The sequence below is a fragment of the Meleagris gallopavo genome, chromosome 4 (genome assembly GCF_000146605.3).
Source record: "Meleagris gallopavo isolate NT-WF06-2002-E0010 breed Aviagen turkey brand Nicholas breeding stock chromosome 4, Turkey_5.1, whole genome shotgun sequence".
NCBI lineage: Eukaryota > Metazoa > Chordata > Aves > Galliformes > Phasianidae > Meleagris > Meleagris gallopavo.
The window spans coordinates 14025369-14043238 of NC_015014.2; the positions used below are offsets into that span (position 1 = coordinate 14025369).

The window sequence follows — 17870 nt, forward strand, 5'->3', positions numbered from 1 at the left end:
CAGGCCCCTATGACACCTGACAGTGGACATGTACCCCCATGTCAGGATAATCGGCCTGCACTGTCCTCAGACAAGTGAGGGAGGAGCACAGACACTCCACTGTTGGCCAGATTTCTGGGCATGCAGTGTAGAATCCAGACCTTCTAAGGTAGGACATGATGATGTCCCCCTTTGGTGAGAAAAATGTCAGTTGCAGCATTGGTCACATCTGACTTCTGGTTATATTTGTGTCTTATTTTAGAAAAAAGAGGTTGGCAGGTGTCCATGAAAGACAGCGTAGCTGGCTAACCATTGCCATTGGTTGCTTGTCTGATATAGTCTCCCAAGGCACATGGATTATGGAATTTGCTTTTCAAGAGAGAGAAATTCTTGAGTAGGTTTAGAATATAACTTTACCCTTTTTGTGCTCCTTAAAAAAGAAAAAAAAAAAAAGTGGTTTTATTATACATTTCTTGTATCACATAAAAATGATGGGAAACCGACTTTGTTCATCAGTTACGTGTCATTAACTCATACATGGAGATGGTTTGGTCTGCCTTTTGTAATCGAGTCCTAAAATATTGAAGTGATTGTGCCAAAGAAGGAAGCATGTACGAAAGAAAGCTGAACATAATTGTTGGATGTTGGAGTTCCTTATGGAGTCTGAGATAAATGAGGATGTACTAGAGAAGGGAAATGGTTTTCTGTAGTGTATTGATGAATTTTAGAACTGTTTACCTGCTTAATAAGAAAAAATGTTAGATGCTGTGTCCAACTGAGTTGATTTGTAATTACAGTAAGAAGTACACTGCTGTCAAGCAGTTTACGCTTGTCCCAAGAAACAGTTTGATGTGCAAGAGGAATATTTGTATTACTTACCAAGAATATCATTACCACTTTTAATTATGGGCTGACATAATCAGCCTGGAATGTTTCAGTGCCTTGAAACTCCTCAATGTGCAACATACAGTAAAACTCCAAGTTCTCTTAAAAACAGATAAATAAAAGCTCAGATGTGCATCCAAGTCTATATTGATTCAAGAATAAATAAAAGGATTCTGAAGAAAGTAAGAAAAGCGAAGCTGGAGGGTGTGTGTTTATGTTTAGATTTGTCCCTCCACTTAAACAAACTTGTGCATTGTCTTTATCATTAATGTTCTTTCAAATTCCTTTTTCTAGAATGATGGACATCAAATGAGGCAGTTTGAGTCAAGTTCAGTCATTGTCCATTTCTGCTTGTGGAATTTTAAACTAGGTGAATCATTACAAGATTTTTACCTTTACTGTATGACTGTAAAGGTACCATTGCAAAAACATTGACATGGCTTTTGTACTTGTCTATCTTCTAGACTTTTAGGGGAAGAGAATTACATTGGTTCAGCACAGTAAATAGAATATTCTTGAGAGAAACCTTTGTGCACAATTGCTTTGCCGATCGATTTACTTAGATCTGAGTAAGAGCTTAATTCTCTAGGAGCTATGTTCTCTTTGCTGTTTGTTTCAAGTTAATGGCAGTGTGTTCATTTGTCGTATGTCTTATTGTCCAACTTTGAGGCTTTTGTTTTCATTCTGTCTTGGAGCTGAGTGTTTCATATAGCCGGCTTTTGCTTTAAAAATTTTTTAGCCACCAAAAGTTATAGAAAGTAATGGTGTCAAGCTTCTCTTTGGTTCGCTGATAGCATTGCGATCCGCTCCATTTGGTGACTTTAGCTTTAAGCCAGCTTCAGTGGAGATGCGTAGCATTTTATTCATTGTTGGAATTAAACTTTATATTTGCATGTGTGCTTTTTCCTCAGCATTTTAATGCTTTTTTGTTTTATTTTGCACAACCTCTATTTAAGTCACAGAATAAACATTTCACTGCTTATTTTTTCCTGAACCTGATGAATAGTAGTATTCCTTGGATGTAGGATGCTAAAATATGGAATGGTGTGCAAACCCTGTTAAAGGCTTAGATTTTAGTCACAATTTTTTTTCTGTTCTCCTCCATAGGTTGTTTTCTTATTCCCATGCTTTGTATGTCTGATCGTGATTTCAGTTCTCCGCTTTTTCTCATCACTAAGTATAAAAGATCTTGACATCCTTATTGTTTTATACATCGACTTCATTGTTTAAGATGTTGTCTTTCTGCAACTTCTTTGTTACTTGTCTCTCTTGTTCTGTAGCATTGTCAGATTCGTGAAATGATCCTTGTCCATTTTCTCCTTATTAACTAAGTATCATTTATTCATTTAGCCTCTACCTTTTTCCATGATCTCTTGTGCTGTTTGGTACAGTTTCATGAAAAATACGTGATTACTGGTTTGGTTCTCTCATCTTCATCTTCCCACAAGCATGCTTCAAGTAGTGGTTCAGAGTGCATATATGTGCCTCAACACTCAGATAGGACACTTAAACCTTCTAATGTACTGGAAACTGGGAAAGGATACAGTTCAGGATGAGGTTGCACTGCACTGCTTAACAGGAAGTAAGATGTAAGCAGTAATTGTCCTTCATCTTTTATGGAGGCTAAGAGAATGTTGTTTCTGTCTGTTCATGTAAATAATAAGGAGGGATGGGTGAAAGAAAAACTGAACAGAATCTTTCCACACACAGTTCATGCAAAGGTTCTAACAAAGCTTTAATGTGTATTCCTGTGTGCTGTACTGGATCATAAGTCATTCCTAAGATGATGAGAATGCATGCATGCTGTTCCAAAAGTTTTGTTGAAAGAACAGTGTTGTTGTTGATTACGCTCTATTTTTAATGGAAGACTTTACCGAGGAATATTTTGGCTACTGTTTCAGGATTTACTCTGTTATAATAGGCTCATATTTGCATCTTTTTTGTTTCTCTGTCCAGTGAGTATTATTTCAGCACAGAAAACTTGGAAAGAGACTTCTTCATGAGGAGAAAGATGGACCAACAAGGATTTCTGCCTATTTCATTGATTGCTAGCTTCCACAGGGTGCAAGCTCTGACTACAAATGCTACACTCATTTTGGAGGTAAAATAATACAGAAGCATGTGTGTAGACAGTTTTGGTGCTTTTTTTCTTTTGTATGGATTTTTGCACAGTCCCATTGGAACTGAGGGTAGAATGCTGCAGAAAATGTTTTCTTCTGCAGTTTGTAAACATTCTAAGAGTGAGGCTACAGAAAGGGGAGATTAGATGAAAGGAACAGACATCTCTACATCTATAGACAAGCTGAAGAATTATATCCAAGATGTTTATAGGGTCAGTAATTTAGTGCATTAGATTAAGCTTACTTCGTTTTTCTTGTCAGAATCCTATTCACTTCTGAACTTTCAGTATCCTGTTTTGAGTCAGAAGTTGAGAGAAATGTGGTCTTGAGTACCCACGCAAGGTGTTCTCATGTGCATATAATATAGAAGCTCCTTGCTGCATAATTCAGCAGAGTGCTTGTACATAGCAAAAAATGTAGAGTCATTCCAAGGTCATTCTTTTAAGAAAACGAAAAGGAGGAGAATGTAAAAGGGATGTTATCTGATGCTGAGAAGTTGTAATATTGCCAAAACCTAAGAAGCATATTAAGCCTTTTAAAGAATATACTTGCAAGACTCTCTTTTGCAGAGTCAGTCATCTGTTATTTCTTTGAGGATTCTGTGTTTTGAGAGGTTGAAACATGGTAAATAGGTGTTCTTAGTATAGGCAGGTACGTTGAAGAAACTTTTGATGATTCCTTTGCAAGCTAATCATCATGTATTTAGAGTGCGAGTTGGATAGTTGCACAAATAGCCTGGCAGGTGTTTTAAAACAAATAAAACCAACTATAGGTTATGAAGGTTCAACATCACAGACCTCCATTTGAGCACTGTCAAGAGAACCACTTCTCTGTGTGTGCGGAGTGAGAGTGGAAAACATGTTTTGCTTGTTTTGCTGTGTTTCTTTTTTAGAGCAAAAAGAGTTGCAGAGTTTATTCGAGTATTCAGGAGTCCAGAGGGGGTTTTCACTGAGCCTGCCACTACTGTAATTTAGGGCAACTGTTAGATTGACAAAATCTTCAGGATGTTAGCACAAATTATATTGTTTGGTCAGTGTCTATTGCCAAGGTGTACCAGATATTTCTAATAGTTTACAAGATTTTTAGGGAGAGCGGTTCTTACGCCTTCATTCTGAGTGGGAAAATTGGGCTGCCAAATTACTTTTCTACTAAAATAAGAACACTTTGTGTTAAGATTTCTGAAAGGGAACAGATCTTTATGCCTTTCTCTTCCAGATGAATTTTTTTATTTAGAAGGCTAAAATGGGTTTCTGTTTAAATTACAGCATAGCACACTTGGCCAAGCTGAGGTGATCTTAACAGTGTGTTCCTGAATGATGTTGAATTCTTCTCTGGCAATAATTTTCCTCAGGTCCAGAGATACTTGTCCAATAGCAGGCTTGCCTAAATTGTAAACACTGCCAGCAAGCAAGAAAATGGAAATTGTTCTGCAGAATCCACTTGTTGTTTAGCTCCTATTTTATTTCCGTTGACTCTCATAAGATGTATGTCAGCTCTCTACTGACCTTGTCGTTAAATGTATTGCCCAGTCCTTAAGCTGGCGGTTGTCATGCTGCTGCTACAGGAAGATGCTTTTCTGCTTCTAGCACATCTAGCCTGATCAATCCAGAACAGAATTGATGATTGTAGTAGGGGATCTTTGGGACCACAGGTTATTCACTTACCAGAACTGCAGTACCTTACTGTTTCACAGCTCTCTGTCTATGATCTCTCCAAATTCTTTAATGCTAGTTTTCTACTTACTGTGTGCAGTCAAAATAGGGTCTCAATATGATATGTTTTGGATGCTACTGAGGATGTCTGGGAGGAGTCTTTTTGGTATGTTGTTAGTCTAAGGAGTGCTTTGCTGTTACATAGTTACCTTAAATCACATTTAAATAAGATAAGTCTATGGGAAACTGGAAGCATTCTTTCATAAGATCTAAAATAAGCAGTGTAGCGCGAGTGTTTACAGAGACCTAGGCTGCAAAATGAAAGTGAAAATAGTCTTAATGTACTTGAACTAAGCTTCCATAGCAGTTTCCTTTAGTTAGTTGAATTCATGCTTCTCCTGAGGGTGATAATTGGTTTCACTTGTACCTGAAGTTGCATTTAGTGGAAGCAGCTTCTGTCACAGTGCTGCAATATCCTGCACCCCCATGCCCCCCTACAAATGGATCTTCCGCCAGAAAATGAACACCTTCAAGAGAAGCTCCAGCAGATTGTTATCAGATCATTCCTGGACTTGTTGTCTAGGAGTATGTTATATTTTCTACCCAGTCTTCTCTCTGAAGTCTAGTAAGTTAAGGAAAAAAACATATTTTTTTACACCGTACAATCATACTATTTCCTTCTTAACCAGAAGATAGTCTAAGCATCTTTTGTAATTAAGATACGGGTTCCCTTAGTTCATAAATGCAAGTATGCATAATAGACTAGAAGTCCTTATGTGTACTTAACTGGCTGGAGAACAACTCGATGTTCCAATGAAAGACAAATTTCTCCACCCTTCGATCTTTGGTTATTCTTTTACAGAATTTCTCTGGGTCTTACTCTCTGTATCAGTCTACATGCTAATGTCAGAAAGGAAAAATATTTGCAGTTTGTTAGCTTGTGACTTTATTAACTTTTTTTTTTAATTTCTATCTTACTGTGGGAATGGTTGAACACTGTTATAAATTGCCCAGAGAGATTGTGCCATATCTAACCTTGAAGGTGCTCAAACACAGCTGGAAATGGCTGACCCTGCTTGAATAGAGGGTCTAGATAATCTTGAGAGGTCCTTTCCAGTCTTGACCACTCTGATTCTGTACTGTCTGTTAGCTGTGCTTAGAATTAAGAAGAAAATGCATGGGGTTGGAGTTAGTTCTGGGGAACTAGAAGAGTGGATAGAAGAGCTAGGAAGGAGTTGGTTTGGTGCCCTCTCACAAGGAAAGGGTTGCAGATTGGGGAGAGGGAGGAAGTGATATTTGATGAAATTTAAAAAGATGATGAATGATTATCCTTGAAAATGAAAAGATTGTTTGCACCAGTAGAAGAAAGATCAGACAGTCATTATGAAGAACGAGTAAAAAAAGCTTGAATTCCCTTTTTAAGTACTATAAAAAGAGTTGACTGTCTTCCATGGACATAAGAAGGTGCTGGATATGTAATGTTTTCGTAAGCTGTAATGTGCTTGTCCAACAGGCCCTAAAGGACAGTACAGAAGTTGAAATTGTGGATCAGAGGATAAGAAAAAGGGTTGATCCAGAAAAGTGGCCAATTCCAGGTCCACCTTCCTGTAATCTGTCAACGACTGACTTTTCTCAGCTCATCAATTGTCCAGAATTCATACCAGGTCAAGTCTATGGCTCACATACTGGTAAAGAATTTCTTTAATAGAAACTTAAGTTTGGGACTGTCTGTCTAGCTGAGGAAATTTGCCTCTTAATAATGTTTTCATAATAGAAATTGTGCATTTGGTAATGGTTCATTCAGCTAATATGCCTGCCAGCTGTACGGTTGTGGCTGATATGGCTAATACTAAGTAGATAAAAATGTCTTCTGTGTGCTATAGTTGTGAGCATTCTCCAGAAGGTATAATGGCCTGGAATCCTTTTTTATTACCGGTAGCAGAAGCAGTAGTAGTCTTCAGATAGTCATAAAACCTACTTCATTTTGATACTAGCTGAAAGTTAACTGTATTTTATTTACCCTAGTTTTGGATGGGTATTTCATTCACACTATTAATATGGAGATTGTTGCAAACAAAGCAGTGTTTGGCTAGTAAATCTTTTACTAAAGTGTTGGCTCAAAGTAAATTGGAAGAATGAAGACTGAGTTAGGCAGCCATTCGGAGAGCTGGTGCCTGGTGTAGGGAAAACATATCTCTGATAAATGAATTCTTGTTTTCTGAATAACAGATGATTTCTCTGAGTCTGTTATATACTTTTAACTTAAGTAAGCTGATAAATTAGTATTTTCCTAAAATACTATGAAAATTGATCTCCTAAAATGAAAAGAAATTGCGCTAATCAATGCTAACTTGAACCACAGAGGTAACAAGTAGTGGATGAGGTTATAGGAAAGTCCAATGTGTAAAACAAACAAACAAACAAAAAACAACACAACAGGAACTGAACTACTGTTTTTCAATGCTAGAGTCTGCACCAAGTTCTCCAGGAATGGGAAGCTTGTTGAGTCTGAAGGAAAACACTGAAACAAATAATTTTCAGACAATATCTAAAGGGTTGTCTACAAGTTTGCCTGATTTGGACTCTGAACCTTGGATAGAAGTGAAGAACAGGCATCATGCATCCACTGCTAGAGTAAAGGTAAAATGAGAAAGAACTTTATTTAAATAAGCAAATGCAAAGCCTTCCCACTTTCCAGGTGTAGTATGAAACAGTTGTTTTTGTTTTCTTTCCCACACTTCAATATATGTGATACTTGATTATATAAAACTGTTAGTGTGGGCACTGTTCTCCGTATCCAGACTTAGAATAACCAAGTGCATTTCAAATCCCGGTCCAAAGCTCACTGTGATGAAATGTAATTTTTTTTTTCTGCTGATGAACAATTGTACATGTGCTTAATTGAAAAGCTGTTGTGCTATGAGAAAAAAACTCATGATGCTGAATTACTTAGAAGAGTAATTTACTTGTCAGCTTGATAAATATCTTATAGTGGTTGTGTCATTTCTAATTCTGTATGTTCATTATTGAAAGTATTCAGTTGTGCTCTATTTGTCTTCGATTTGGATGATCATTATCTATTTCAAGTATAAAATGCATCGCCTTTTCTTATTTAGGAATGCGTTCCTATGCCTGATCAAGTATCAGGCCAACAGCCACCCCCACCTCCAGAGGAACAAGAACAAGAAGAACTTGACTTTTTGTTTGATGAAGAGATGGAACAAATTCAGGGTCATAAGAATAAATTCACTGATTGGTCAGATAGCAGTTCAGATTATGAAATTGATGATCAGGACGTAAACAAGATTTTGATAGTAACACAGACACCACCATATATGAGAAAACATCCTGGTGAAGGTCGTGCTGGCAACCATGTGTGTCATGGAAAAATAACATCAGAACTTGCTAAAGTTATTAATGATGGCTTATACTATTATGAACAGGATTTGTGGACAGTGCAGAGTGAAAATGACACTACAGTAATGGTAATTCTTCTTTCTTTCTTTTTTTTTTTTTAACCTTAAAAAAACTATTTTGGCTGTCTGCTACACAACTAAACTATTGGCCTTTCAGTATTTGAAGGGAGCTTATGAACAGGAGGGGGAATGACTGTTTACAAGTGTGGATAGTGATAGGATAAGGGGGAATGATTTTAAACTAAGACAGAGGAGGTTTAGGTTAGATATTAGGAGGAATTTTTTCACACACAGGGTGGTGACACACTGGAACACATTGCCCAGAGAAGCTGTGGATGCCCCATCCCTGGAGGCATTTAAGGCCAGGCTGGCTCTGGGCAGCCTGGACTGATGGTTGGTGACCCTGCACATAGTAGGGGGGTTGAAAATGGGGTGATCATTGTGGTCCTTTTCAACCCAGGCCATTCTATGATTCAATAGACATTTTTGAAATAAAGTTGATAGTTGAATTCAATAGAAATGTAAATAATGTTTATTTTCATGATGATGTAGACAGTTGAAAGCAAAATTTTCTCATGTCAGAGATTTGACCAAAAGCACAGAATGGATATTTTGTAGAACAATTTTTAATGTTTTGGAGATGGTTCAACTTTTCCAACGTTTTCTTGTTCTATACATAGCTTGTTTCATAAAGAGCACTTTCAAACCCCTAGTATAGAGGCAATATAAGGACATAATTTTTATGTAAGATAGAGAGGAGGACATTATAGTCATTTTTAAGTAGTTTATTTAGAGGTTTCTTTATACTTCAGCTTGTAAGAATGTGCAGCTCTGTGAGCAAATTGCAGTTGGGTTTGCACACCTTGCTTTATTATAGCAACCCTTTTATTTCCTAGCTTGTATTTGAGGCCCCTGTCATTTAGGCTTTCAGAACTTCAGAAGGAGCTTGTTAGTTTTGTGGGGTTTTTTCTACTAATTTATTTTTATACAGTAAATAGCTATAAAATTACATATGTGTTGAACTCCAGCACTCTATAGCTTGAAGTCAACTGGGAACACCACTGTCCTATCAGTTACTGATTTTAGTTCATAAAGAATCCACTTTTTAGGAAAGCAAGCCCAGTGAGTGGCTTATCTGTACACAGTGCTGCTTTATCAATAGCAGATACTGTGCACATAGAAATAACGTTACCCAAAGACTAAAATAATGAGATGAAGAAGCTTTACCTGTTGGTAAGGACAAATGTGTGTTATATGGGAAGGAGGAAAAGGGTGAAAATAACTTAAGGGAATGAAGCATGTGGGTACAAAAGGGAGTTGACAGAGTTATAAATGAATGTTGAGAATAAAAGCAGGAAATTAAGGTGGGATTCATAATATGGAATTTTTATTATGAAGAAAGTGGTCCAAGAAAATCAACAGATTGGAACAAGACAGTCAGAAATGGCACACAGGAAGAGAAAATATTTTCTCTTTGTTGTCATGTTCTTGGCCATAACCTAAGTGAGGTTTTTTTCTTATATTCCATGCATGCATGCCACACTACCTTCAGTTGAGTAGGAGCATGAGGGCTTTGAGGTGCTGCCGTTTCATTTACAACACTGGCATTTCTTTATATGTAGCCTGAGGAAAGGAGCAGGTCATCTCCTGACCCCCTAAGTTGCTTTTCTTGTCAGACTTACTGCAGAAGGCAGACTGCTTTGGTTTTGGCAAGAGATAGGATCTCAGTTGTTTCTGTTTCTTACCCTGTTAAAAAATCCTGAGCATGGCCCCATTGGCCTCTATGTGCCCATGTGGTGGCCTAACTGTTTCTTGCAGAAAGCACAGTGTCAGTTCTGTTATTCATGTCAGCTAGGAACTCCCATTTAAATTTAACCAGATCTGTACTGGCTTGTGTGAGTTTAGCTGTGTGTGAATTCTAGGTTCCTGATTATCTCTTAGGACATTCAGCCTTTCCTCAAGATGATGGCTGTTGTGGTTTGTGTTTACACTTTTTCTTTTCTCTAATTCAGCAAGAAGTTGAGAACTTCAGAAAGCTAACTCTCGTTTGTAAGGAAGAATTCGATAATCTTGCACCAGAACTGATTGCCAGTCGATCCCAAGAAATTCCTCTGGGTTCTTCAGAGTTACAGATAGGTAAGAAATGTAACACAGGTATTTGTATTTTAGAATCTCTATAATGAAGCACGTATTTTAACTTTTTCTGCTTGTGTAATGTTTTATATTTTGAGAGAATTTTTCTTTGCAAAGAAATGTTTATTTCATCGCTTTGAGCAGTCAGTCAGTACTGCTTCTGCACCAAGTGCTTTTTATTATTTCAGTTATCCTTTTGGGGATGATGTAGTTCACTTGAAGTGAATCTTGTCTTTAAGATATTAGGTATTTGGAGGAGCTTAAGATTTCAAAGCTCAGTTTTCTTTTGAAATAAAGTATCTCTTTCCTTTTTGCTGATTTAGCAGAGGAACCAGTTTGTAATTTGTTCAGTACTGAAGCACTTCCAGCAGCAACAGTGGCTCGGTCACTGCCAACTGTGGTTCCAGAATCTCCCCGAGTTCACCCTGGTTTCACCCCACGAACACCTCGCACCCCAAGGCTACAGGATCCCAACAAAACACCCAGGTTCTACCCCGTTGTTAAAGAAGCACAGTGCATTGATGTGAAGGTAAATGGAAAGAAAGGCTTAATATCTTTTAAAATCTATGGAAAGCCTATAAAATTATTGCGTGTGAAGTAATTAGTAAGAATGTCAAGGTAAAAATGAAACAATTGTACTTGATAATTGTTTTTCTTTAAAAATGTCATATTCATCCTTTTTGTTTCTACAAAATGATTCCTGATTTTTCTCTGTAACGTTTCTTTAAAGTCCATGATGAAGAAGTGTAACATCTAAAGGTTTTAAACTTGTTACATAAGAATAAGCTTCAGGTTATGAAGCTGGAGCATTGTGACTTTATATTTGGTTAGATATAATATAAAATGGGCAGCATGCTGTTTTGGGAGGATAAAAGTGAGTGAAATCAAATTGTGAAAATAAATGCTTCATTTACTTCCTTAGGCTCCAAGAAAAAGAAAAACGCGGCACAGTAGAAATCCTCCCTTAGAATGCCATGTCGGTTGGGTGATGGATTCCAGAGACCACAGGCCAAGAACTTCCTCTGTGAGGTGAGGGTTGGTTGGTTTTGAACATTTCTTTTTGTAGCATCGTTAGTTCTCACCACCAGTGCAGAAATAGGATGCGATTAATTGAGAATTTCTACATGCAGTGAAGCAAAAGAGAGTGATGGAAGAAAGGCAAATGGGGACAAGAGACAAACCTAGAATTTACAAGTAGAGCCATGTAGAAGTGAGCTAATTAGCCTAGTCTCATTCTGTTCTTTGCTGATCCATGATATGATCTCATTAATATTACCTGAAGTCCTGATGGTCATTGGTGTTCAGTGACTCTGTTTGCCTTTAAGCGGTCATTTAATACCGTGTATTATATTAATGCTTAGTTAGCATCGTCAACAACTTTTCAAAGATAATAGCACAGAAGTAGATGTGCACCCAAAAACAGGGGTGACTGGGAATCCGAGTACACATCACAGTGCTTGTCGGGCGATCATACTGTACTGACAGTGGTTGTATACAGCTGAAAGGTTGAAAGCTGGTTCTGTGGAAAAGGACTGTGTGTAGAACAGAAATGTTTCTTTTGCAGCAGTTCCAATGCTTCACCTTCAGAAGGAGCTCCACTTGCAGGAGGTTATGGTTGTACTCCAAATTCTCTTCCAAAATTTCAGCATCCTTCTCATGAACTGTTAAAGGAAAATGGCTTTACACAACAGGTATACCATAAGTATCATCGAAGGTGTCTAACGGGTAAGCCACTATTGTACTTCCTAACTTTTTAGCAAGAAATAACCAGTTGTCACTTGATGGCAGTTTTCTCCATATTGTTCTTGATCCATCATTTTTCTTGGGGAAAAATGGTGCTTTTATTTTATGATACTTTCTTTCTATTTAACTTCAAATTCCCTGACAAAAAAAATACCCTCAAAATCCTTGACATTTTCCAGCAACTTTTTCTGTATTAATATTCATTGCTAAAAGAAATATTGAGTCTTTGAGAGAAGATAATTAGTTGACTTTGAGACTTAATTAATAATGTTAATGAAAATATCTTTTGAAAATTCAGAATTACAGTTCTTGAAGATCTTATGTCAGTGTTACTAATGAAAAAGCACTTGAAAATAGTCTGTTGAAGAAGTAAGAATTTGGGGCTGTGTGTTTGTTTCCTTTTCAGAGAGGAAACGGTTGGGAATTGGTCAGTCTCAGGAAATGAACACACTTTTTCGTTTCTGGTCCTTTTTCCTGAGAGATCACTTCAACAGGAAAATGTATGAAGAATTTAGACAACTTGCTCTGGATGATGCTAAAGAACACTACAGGTAGGAGGTTTTTTCTTGGAATTGAAATTAAAAAAAAAAGACTTATAAAGTTTGAGATCTTTACCAGTCATTTTAATTACAGTGATTTTTTTTTTCATATATATTTTTTTACATGTATTTTTTTTACGTACATCTGAAGTGAAGATTTCTATTGTTAGATTTGTCTCTTTGTAAATCTTTAAAATAGCAGTCTGTGCAAGTTGTTTTAACACCAAAAATGTGTTTGTATGTATTAGTAGCTAAGTGTATGGCATTTCCTGACCTGTAGTTGATCCTGAATTCTCCAAAATCATGCAACTTGTTGACTCTGACAAGTCAGCTCTACTCTTGGGAAAGTTTCTGTGATTTTTCTCATCCATTCTTGACCTCAAATTTCTGCCTACAATAGCAGAAAAAGTTACCAGTGCCACATTTGCTCTGATATTCCCTCTCTTCTTCCCACACACCTCTTCCCTTTCCCTCCCCAGCCTATATTTCTCTAAATCAAAGACACAGGGTAGTCCAGTGTATTGAATGCTAAGCGAGGAAGTTTATAAAAATTACAAAGTTTGGATATGTTGTCCCTCTACAGTGTCAAGTCCGTAGGATGCAAAGGTGGTCTTAATCATCATTTGTATATCTGTTGAGAGCTTTCTTTATGCTTTTGTGATTATCCAACTATATATTTTCCAAGAGAAACTTGAGAAAGCTCTTAAGGGATTGCACATAAATGCTTGACAGAAGGAGGTCCCATTTATGCTTTCCTTATGTCTTTGCCAAATGTAGCATATTGTGGTATCATAAAGAAAAGTTGATCCAGATCCTTCCTGAAAAAATAACTTGTGTACATTTAAAAAATACTCCAGGTAAGTGCTACTGGCACGAACATTTCCCTAGTTAAGTGTTCCTTAAAGTTGTACTGATTACCTAGATGGAGCTTGACTTGAGGAGCTCTCACCATTGCATAATTTCATATATTCATAGCACGATACTGTAGTCATCTGGTGACTGAACTCAGGGCTCAGATAAAAGGTGTGTGTCTGCATGGTAAGAGTTCAGTGTTATACAGGAACACAATGGCTGGTTTGGTACTGGGAGCTGGATTAAAACATCCATTGGCCTCAGTTCACTTACCTAGACAAGTGGGCAATTTATTTTGACCTCCACTTGGCTGCCCAAGGCAGACTTCACACACGCATGCTAAAAATTCAGGTGGGTCCACAAAGCATTAAACTTGGCAGGAAAGCAGTAATAACTGTAGTAACTTCTAGCAGTAGGGCTTTTTCGTTTTTTTTTTTTTTTTGTTTTTGTGACTTTCCCACTTTCTCAGCTAGTATGGATTAGGAAAAAGTTGAGTGTGACAGCAAGCTTAATGCTTCCAAGTAAGGTAAAATGATGGTCGGTACCTTACCTCAGCTCAGAGTAGATGATTAAGAAGCTTATGATTGAGTTGAATAAGGGAGTGGCAGGTAGACTGGTGTCAGTTGTTTATTCCCTCTAATAGAAAACAGGAGGGGCATGGAAGGAAACCAGAGTCCAAAAAAATTGGAGGCCATTTTTCATGTGGGAGCTGTGGGTCTCAACATCTTGGAAATGTAAAAGCATTTGTTTTGAAATTGTAGGCATACATAGAGTATGCAGTTCATAAATTGAAGCCGTGTGACAAAACTGATATTCCTAGTTTTGCTTATTTGTGAAGGTGTTTCAGAGAACAGAACTGTTTAATAAAAATTGAATGTATAAGGAAGCATTTTTTGTGGAAAGGGAAAAATGAGACTATGCTATTTACATAAATGCACGGAGAGATTGAAAACTTGGATGCTTTTGAGTAATTAGAGTGTATTCCTAAGATTCCCATACCTGTTTCTTCTCTTCTAGGTACGGGTTGGAATGCTTGTTTCGATTTTACAGCTATGGCCTAGAAAAGAAATTCAGGCGAGACATATTCAAGGACTTCCAAGAAGAAACTAAGAGGGACTATGAAGCTGGTAATTATCATAGGCCAGTCACTGCTTACAGCAGGGTAACTTTAGCTGGGAGATAATCCCCTTTCCTTGGCACTTACTTGTTTAGTAAGCTCAGTTTTAGTTTAGTTTTTAAGAGCACCTTTAGTTTATCTTTCATATATAGATACTTGTGAACAATTAGGTTTTTAGTTAAGTCTAGCCTTTGTAAATCGGTAAAATTATCTTCTTTTGTTATTAGGTCAGCTTTATGGGCTGGAAAAGTTCTGGGCTTACCTAAAATATTCTCAGCACAAGACACCAGCCATTGACCCCAAGCTGCAAGAATACCTCAGTAAATTTAGGAGACTGGAGGACTTCAGAGTGGATGTAAGTTTCTACAGCTATTTTAAGTAATTTGGCATATCCGTTACTTCAAGTTAAACTGTTTCAAAATAGTTCTTCAGTTCATGAAAAGGTAAATTTACAAATCCCATCAAGTCACTACAAGGCCTGATTAGAAAAAGTTAAATGGAAATGAAAAATGTGTTGTTCTGTTCCAGGTGTTATTTTTCAAGCTGAAATATGGTTCATAGTGCTGAACAGTGCTGAATTTCTCTTTTTATTGTATAATGTAAATAGCAAAAATACATAAAAGGACATTTTACTGATCTAATATGAAGTGCTGAGGAAGGAGGACTTTGAAGGTTTTTCAACTCAATACATAGTTTATTTGTCATCTGCTAAGACAGATTACTTCTATGCTCTTCAGGAATTTGGCAAATTAATTAACACCTAGCAGTTCCTTAATGAATTGTGACAGGCATTGTCCTTTGCACGCCAAATTCAGCGTAACCTTCTTATAGACAGCTGATTTCTTAAGCTGCACAACTCCAGACTGCAGTGCTGCTGTGTTTGTTCTAACAGGATTGTGATGTACTGCTCCAATGCTGTCATGCTCTTCACCCCTTCTTTCTGGGAATTGTGGCAAATATTGGGCACTGGCTATATTGTAGTGCTCCAAGATGTTGAAGTCCTAAACTTGTCATGTTTTTACACTCATAGCTTAATGGCCAGGAAGGTTTAAGAGTATCAGTGGTGAGTGATATATCTATATTATAACTATTAATATTACTATGTCTAACTAAAGGCTCAATTACAGAATGCTCCTTTCTGCTCCCCTAAGTATAGGAAAGGGCAGATACCTGGCCTTACAGAACAACTCTTAACAAGGTACTGATGTTAATTTTCAGCCTCCTTTTAGTGAAGAATGTGGCAGGAGGCAGTTTGCTGCAGCAGGTGAGGATTCGGGTCATCGCAGACATCTGGCTCGTTCCTGTAGAACATTTCCTGTGGCTCAGCCTGCAGTGCTGGAGCACGTTACCAGTGGGAACACTCTGCAAGCACCCAGAGCAGACCATCCTAATGCTGCCACAAAATCAATAGAAAGTGATGTACCAGAAAAATAGACTAAGACTCACAACCATTGAAAATCAGCTTTTTCATCGCTCTTTTTAGTTGGAGATCTCCAAGGTGAGCTCGTCTAGTACATGATTAAAAGTGTATGGGAAGACAAAGGACTGCATTCTTTTTCGTGGGATTAAGTTCCAAAACACCCTAGGAGAGTTGCTCTTGGTTTTGGGATCATCAGAAGGGTCCTAGGGAAGATTCTTTGGCTTCAGTATTGCTTTCCTCAAGCTTTTGTTTACAAAAAACTGCATTCCTTGTATATGCATAAAAATACTTTGGGGATGCCTTACATTTCAGCTCATGTTTCTGGGGGGGAAAAAAAAAAAGGTATAGTATATCCATCTTACTGACTGTGCTTTCTTTGTCCCTTTGTTTGTATTTTACCAAAGCAAAAAAATTACAGTATACATATAATTTTAAATGTAAAGAAAGATCTATGTGATTGGTTTGCTTTTGAATCTGTAACTATAAAGGTATGCTTTGTGTGAAAGTGCACTCAAGAATGTGCAGCTATATATGATACAGCACTGCTGGATTCTATTTAAAGACATAGTTTCTATTTTTTTCGGGGTCTCCAGAGTTAGTATTAAGTATGGAGTTGAGTGGACATAACTGGGATAGCTTTGCAGATACTTCTTTCAATACTGATTCTTAAAAAGCCACAGTAAAATACAGGGGAAAATGGATCTGTTGATTCAATGTCTTAAATTAACACCTAGCATCTCCAGTTGGTGCAGGTCATTCAAGTAGCTTCAGCTGAATTCTCATATGATGATTATAGAATCACAATAAAGCACTCTAACATGAGAGGCATTCTTTTTTCTTTTCTTTTCTTTTTTTTTTTTTAAGATTTTTTCCTCTGTATTTCAAGGAATAAAAATTAGTTTGGAAGGAAACAAAGTAAACTTGTAAATTTTTTTTTTTGCTTTATTTTACAATATTTGAATGAAGGTCTGCTTGAATTGTGCTAGCTAAGATAAGATAATTTCACACAGGTCTAAGCACAATTTCACTGAATGTAAATTATTGAAATATACGTTCATTCCTGTAGCTAAAATATGAGAGTGTTTATATCATGCAATTTCTTTTAATTTCATTACTTTGATTTAAAAAACACTGCACAAACTGAGTGGGTCACTTCCTTCTTCCGAGGGAAAATGAGAAGAATTTCAGCTTTCTAACCGATTAGCTACAAAAGAGCCCTCTGTTGAGAATTACAGCTAGTACAAATGCCTTAACCCATGAAGGTGTCCAAACGGAACGACCATCCAAAGTCAGAATGTCAAACTACTATCAGCTCTTAGAAGCTGTCATAGTAAGTCCATTATTATTTTTTCAGTCATTGTCTTGTGAAACACAATGAATTATGAATGTCTGCATTGTAAATGAGTACATGAGCAGTGGCCTTCCCAGCAGCTAAAAGAGTTACAGTACAAAATAAAGCCTTTTACAGGGGCCCTGTTCTAAGTGTAAAGGAAAAACAAATTTAAGCAATGTCCTTTCCATAAGCTGAAGTGACACATCTCAACCCTGTGTTTGATCCATGACTCTTGCTATCCAGGAAAATGATGCAAATGTAAATTTGAATTGAATTTGTATATACAAGTAAAAGATTTAAAATATTTCACTTTTTTTTTCATTGGAAAATGTGCAGACTAAGCTTATGGTGTGTAATTTTGTGATATCTTGCCAAAGTTTATAAAAACAACCCAGAAAACCCTCCAGTAATGTTGTATTACAAGCTTTGTTGTTATTGTTCCAAAAGCGTGAAGAAGTTAGACTTGTATGGAGTCTAAGGCTGTAGGTTTGCCTCTGGTTGCCTTCTTAAAATGCAAGCCAGCTTTTTTTCAAGTTTTGTGATGACTTTTCATATGCCTGAGTGTTTTTTTCAAAGAAAAAATGACAGGTGAGTAGAAAATGCGGCTGGAGCTAAAGGGAGAGAATGCTTTACTTCTTACAGGCTTTGTTTAGAGTGTGGCCCTTTATTTTGGTGGATGCA

The 17870-nt window shown here is 37.1% G+C and overlaps 1 protein-coding gene across 1 annotated transcript; it reads left to right on the forward strand.

Annotated features, from left to right (window-relative positions):
• The first annotated feature begins 14 nt into the window (after window positions 1-14).
• On the forward strand, window positions 15-16678 carry LARP1B (La ribonucleoprotein 1B). The gene is made up of 13 exons (XM_031553030.1): window positions 15-148; window positions 2821-2965; window positions 6150-6324; window positions 7104-7276; window positions 7753-8121; window positions 10065-10188; window positions 10509-10714; window positions 11108-11214; window positions 11750-11910; window positions 12335-12479; window positions 14337-14446; window positions 14664-14791; window positions 15655-16678. The coding sequence occupies exons 2-13, from the start codon at window positions 2864-2866 to the stop codon at window positions 15868-15870; spliced, it is 2016 nt and encodes a 671-aa protein (XP_031408890.1). The 5' UTR covers window positions 15-148; window positions 2821-2863; the 3' UTR covers window positions 15871-16678.
• The last annotated feature ends 1192 nt before the right edge of the window (window positions 16679-17870 follow it).